Genomic DNA, 5,259 nt, shown 5'->3' with positions numbered 1-5,259 from the left:
GACCACCCGCGGAGGGTGAGAAGGGAATTTTTTTTATTTTTATGCATCAGATAATATGGAAATTCCAAAGTTGTCTAAGCTAAAGCCATGTAGAAGTGAATCTCCCGTCTACAGTAAGCAGGACACAAAGATAATATCTCTCATCTCCTACAACACAGCAGACAGTAGTATTCAGTGACATTAAGAAAAGATTGGATGTCCTCCACACATACTTTTTCCTTGATGATTTTCTCAAGATCATCAGATTGGTGTCTGTGGTTGTGTGTTAAACCTAATTCCATCCACAACAGCATGCATATGAAGGACAAATTATCTCAAGAAAATCACTGGGACAAAGAATATGCAGAAAATGTCCGCTCTTGGCTTTCATATTTCTCAATTTTAGCACTTGGGATATTTTTTTAGCGACGCACTGACAGTCTTTGATGTAAAAGATCTTCTTAAATGACTTCTCAGATTACCTGACTGTTAATGGAATCATAACAGAAGCATGTCAGAGTTTTCTTGGCAGGGCGCTAGACTCCTCCCACTTACCAGTGTGGTTGTAGCGAACATGTACTTGTCTCTCAACTGGAAGCTGTCCACCTGCTCCAGGATGACTTTCCGGTTCTGTTCACTCTGGAAGAAATCGGTGCTGCTTAGTACAGTGGAGACGCCTTGCGGCTCGTGTCTCTGGACCAGCACCGTGGTGGAGGGGTCGTAGGGTTCCACACCCCTGAGACGGAGGAGGAGAACAAGAAGGATTGAGACAGACAGGTGAAAGAACATGGGGAGAAAGGAGATAAGAAATAAATCCAAATAAGCTTTTATGTTCTCCAAACTAAACTTTTCTTAAATGTTTTTTTTCCTTTTGAAAGCCTGAAAATGTTTTATTTTTTTTCTGTTGAGCACAGGATTGGACATTTCTCCTCTCCTCACCCCTTCATAGTACCAGAGGGGGATCTTACCTGAGTTATGATTACAGTGGAAATCTCAGCTATATATATATATATATATATATATATATATATATATACACACACACAAAATTAAATCTGACAGCAAGACTGGACAAAAAAGCCATTTTTATGTCGCATTTAGAATAGAATAAAATGTATTGTTTTTTCTCAGATACCTTATAGAGGCATTATCAGTTGACGTCATGTTGCCTCATCATCTGTTCTAAAGTGTCGCATTCAGAACGTAGGCAAGAATACATTATTCTAACTATTAAAACTATTTACATTTAGGCTAATAAAATAATTTACAACTCTCCGCCAGCGCAGGTCACCTTGCTTCACCCTGCGACACTCTCGCACGCAGCTTTGCGGTGTCTGCAGTAGTCAGAGGTTTGATTTTTAGCACATCGTCTCTGCACTTTTAATTTCTGAAAGCTTAGTTTTTCACCAGCTTTGATGGATACAACTACATCTTCATTTTCCCTCCAATAGTGACCACAATGCAGAGAAATTACTGTATTTTATTTGCCCTATTCCGTTGACCTTATTGCTCAACATATATATATTTGTCTTATTGAGAGGGACTTGACATATCTCATTGAGAGCTGATGACCTTACTTACTGTGAACAAATTGCTTTAATATTGCTAGTAACTACTGTCCGAAACGGTTGGGACATTTTTTTCATTTATTGACTCATCTGCATTTAATACTTGTGGGCCATTAAGACGCATCTCATTCAATAATGTCACTTTGGTAGAATAACTTATTTTATCACTCTGTGATAAACAGTTGTAGTACACTGACAAGTCGACTTGTTGCAGATACAAGTGAAGTTGCAACAAACAAATAATCTGTTTCCAAACAAATAATCCCACTATAGTACAAGCACTTTGGAATTCTTGAGTGTTTCTCCAATTCAAGAACAACAAAAGTTTAAAAATAGAGAATTTTTCAGGCATACTTTAATTTTCACTATAGAAATAGTCATTAATATTGCACTTTAAAACTATCTAATTGCAGTTGAAGTACTGAACACATTTTATGTTGCAGAAATTTGATTCAGTTCAAATGTATTTTATTCCAAAAGGTAAATTAAAATGACATAATTTATATAATTAAGTATCTCCAGAGTCATAGATGGTGATGCCTGACCTGGAAGAATTTCCACCATCAGTAAGTGGACCTCTGACTGAAGACTGGCTGTATGATTGTCTCACAACTGTCCACACAACTCACCCCCCGCCCCCTGGACTAGAAGCTGTTTTTTTTGTTGTTGTTTTTTGTGGGTTTTTTTTTTTTTACCTCAGATTGACAAACTTTCTGTTTCCCCCAAGCTAACAGAATGAGTCGAGTAATGTTTAATGCAGGTATTCTTAGCTAAATGATGACTATCTAATGCCAAGATATCACGTTAAGCTTATTAACAAGGACAGGCTAATAGTATTGTTATCTACCATATGTTCAAAAGTGGGTAGTACTGGTTACATTTACTTGAGTAACTTTTTTGGGGGGAATAGTGTATTTATAGGAGCAGTTTTACTGCACTGTAGGTTTTTTATTTTACTAAAGGAATATTACTATTGCTACTCTTGAGTAGATTGATTTTACATTTAAAAAACAGATTTCAGAGACAGGAAACAACAGATACTTAGATTTCTGAAATATATGAGCTAATGTTTATGCAAATTTGGGTATAAATACTGAATTTTTATACATGTCACTGTTTAGATACTTATTGTTTATTTTGCACTAACAAACGGCCATTTTATTTGAAAGGTAACTTAAAGGTTTGTTTATGTATTTATATTCAAGTAAAAGCTAGTTTAATCTGCCCCTCTCCCTTCCCCTTCCTAAAATAAGTCAATATGCCCCCAGCTAATTCCTCTGGAGTTGGGTTTGTTCCACAGTAACATGTCCTGGATGACATCATCTGTTGTTAGCAGCTCTGCTAATCAACTTTGCTTTTGCTGCTCCTCTTTAAACCTCTCTGTTACAAAGTCAGAGATATGATCCTTGTTCAATTTAATTGATAGATCTTCCTCATTCTCTCTGCACCCATGAAACCTTTTCACCGCCTCTGGAATTTGGGGTCAGAGTTCAGATATTATGTGAGCTTTTGAGGTGCTCATCAGCTGCTCCAATAAGGCCCGTCACAATACATTTTGCTGGACAATAAATTGTCCCAAAATTATTGTCATTAACAAAAATATTGTTTTGAAGTCATTTTCGAGTAATATATAGATATATATTAGTTCACTCTCTAAAAAGACTAATAAACATTGATTTAGAAAAGAACACTAAAGACAGGGACTGGAAGATACTTTAAAATTGCCCTTCAAAAAATATTAATCATCAGAGTTATTGAGCTCATTTTAATTTGCCTTGTGATTATTTGATTAATTGATTAGTGTGACAGGATTATTCCCAATTGTTAAAAAAATCTAAACTTGTTGCCATGGTTACTCATCATTAAAAAAGTAAGAGGAAAAATTATTCCTGCTGCATGCACTTCATCAAAAGCCAGAAGGAGTAACTGTCCAAACATGCAACATCTTTTCATTCTCAGAATCAATCAGGTAAAAGAAAATCAGATTCTAGTGACTGGCCTGGCATCCCCATCTTCTCATGATTTTTTTTCACCTCAAAACACAGCAGCAATCAGAATCTGCACAATATTGACAGCAAAGCCAGCATAATAGGTTTGAGCTGCTCAAAAAGCAGATTGGCTGCAGCACAAATTGTCCTGTAGAGTACCACTACATCCAAGGCCATGTTAATAAACTGTCAATCTCTCACAGCAGTATAGGCTCTTGTGCCATTTTTATTTTGTGTCATCTCCAGTTTTAAGAGTGTTCTGGGTCAGAATGTGGTCCTGCTCCTGTGAGGCTGCTCTGTTTCTTTGGTGAGTTCTGGACTGAAGTGGTCACACTGTCAGACACAAATTAAGCAATGTTGCTATCCTTGTGGCTAGGAGCTCCCAGCTGCTGGTGTAAAATGCTCGAAGTCATGCCTAAATATTTTATTTGTGCTTCGATATGCTTGTTTTTTTTTCTTTTTCTAAACAGGATATTCTTGCTGCACGAATTAGTATTTCAGATGTGTTAAGTTAGAAACTAAATTCTGTCTAACAACACTGCTAAACCACACCAAGAATCTGGACCTCATATTCTTTTTTTTTTTATTGTTGTTGACATGACATTTCTGAAGAAAAAAGTTGATTTGCCATTTTCCAACCAGAAACACATAGCTGTATATGGAGCTATTTGTAGCCACCAGACTGGAGCAGTATGGAACAGTCGCTCGGCTTGCATGAATGGAGGTGGTTTGCTGCATCCTATCAGCAGCTTTCCAAAGCAGGCTGTTTTCCTCCACAGCTTGGACAGCTGAACAGAGAGACCAGTGTGTCGTCTGGGCTGCTTCTCTGGCCTCCTTTCAAAGCTCCCAGTTCAACTTGCAGACGCTGTCTGGACTCTATCTGCTCCTTCCTCTGAACTAATCCCTAGGAGAACACTCAGAATGTCCTCACCTCTTTTGGTTGTTTTTATGTTCACCTGAGTCAACCTGCATATTAATGGCTTCCTGGCAGATTTTCAAGAATCCCAAAGCAATATTTTTAGAATGCATTATCAAAAAGAAATTCCATTCCAAATTTCAGTAGAATGTAATATTTTTAATTTATGTACAGAGCAATATCAGCTGGTGAACAAACTGTTATGGTTTAACCAACCTAAAACCAGCATTATGTAACTTAATTCATTTTTAGATATTATCTGTCATGACAGATATGTGAAAAAGTTTAGCTCCTCTGTCTTCTTCCAGTGCTATCAACCAATCAAAGTCAAGAGGCGGTCTTCGCCCTCACTTGCACCTGCTCACCCCCTTCCAGAACCCCTGAGGTCGGCTTCTTCCTGATAGCTGAGCCTGTCATGAATGCTAGGCTAGTTAGCATGGTCACTTATGACAGCGGATAAATATTTTTCCTGTCATGTAAAGTCGTTTCTCCACCATTAGCACACTGAACAGCAATTACATTAGGATAATTGACAGCTCCAAGACTGTTCTCCTGGCTCTGATTGGTTGTTTTTGGTGCATTTCTTAGGATAACAATATCTCAGGGAGGTGAGAGAGGAGATCAATCTTTTCACAGATTATCTGTCTCTTAAACAGCCATGACATCATGACAGTTTGAATAAATATGCAAAAAACATATTTATTCTGAAACTGGGTTTCCAGTTTCAGACGACAGCATAAAAGTACTGTGTCAAGAACAACACTCTTTGTTTGTGGACAATGCTACAGAGGAAAACGGACAAAAGTTT

At 37.5% G+C, this 5,259-nt stretch overlaps 1 protein-coding gene across 1 annotated transcript in view; it reads right to left on the bottom strand.

The window, feature by feature from the left end:
• LOC106941049 (sortilin-related receptor-like) overlaps window positions 1-801 on the bottom strand; it is a 28,361-nt gene extending 27,560 nt beyond the window's left edge. Inside the window, exon 1 of the mRNA XM_015023975.1 lies at window positions 535-801. Coding sequence (XP_014879461.1) covers window positions 535-768 — 234 coding nt within the window. The 5' untranslated portion in view covers window positions 769-801. The remainder of the gene's footprint in view (window positions 1-534) is intronic.
• Window positions 802-5,259: the final 4,458 nt, after the last annotated feature.

The sequence above is a fragment of the Poecilia latipinna genome, unplaced genomic scaffold (genome assembly GCF_001443285.1).
Source record: "Poecilia latipinna isolate Pla-1442-1.1 unplaced genomic scaffold, P_latipinna-1.0 Scaffold3476, whole genome shotgun sequence".
In the NCBI taxonomy this organism is placed as follows: Eukaryota; Metazoa; Chordata; class Actinopteri; order Cyprinodontiformes; family Poeciliidae; genus Poecilia; species Poecilia latipinna.
This window is presented reverse-complemented; position numbering and strand designations above follow the sequence as displayed.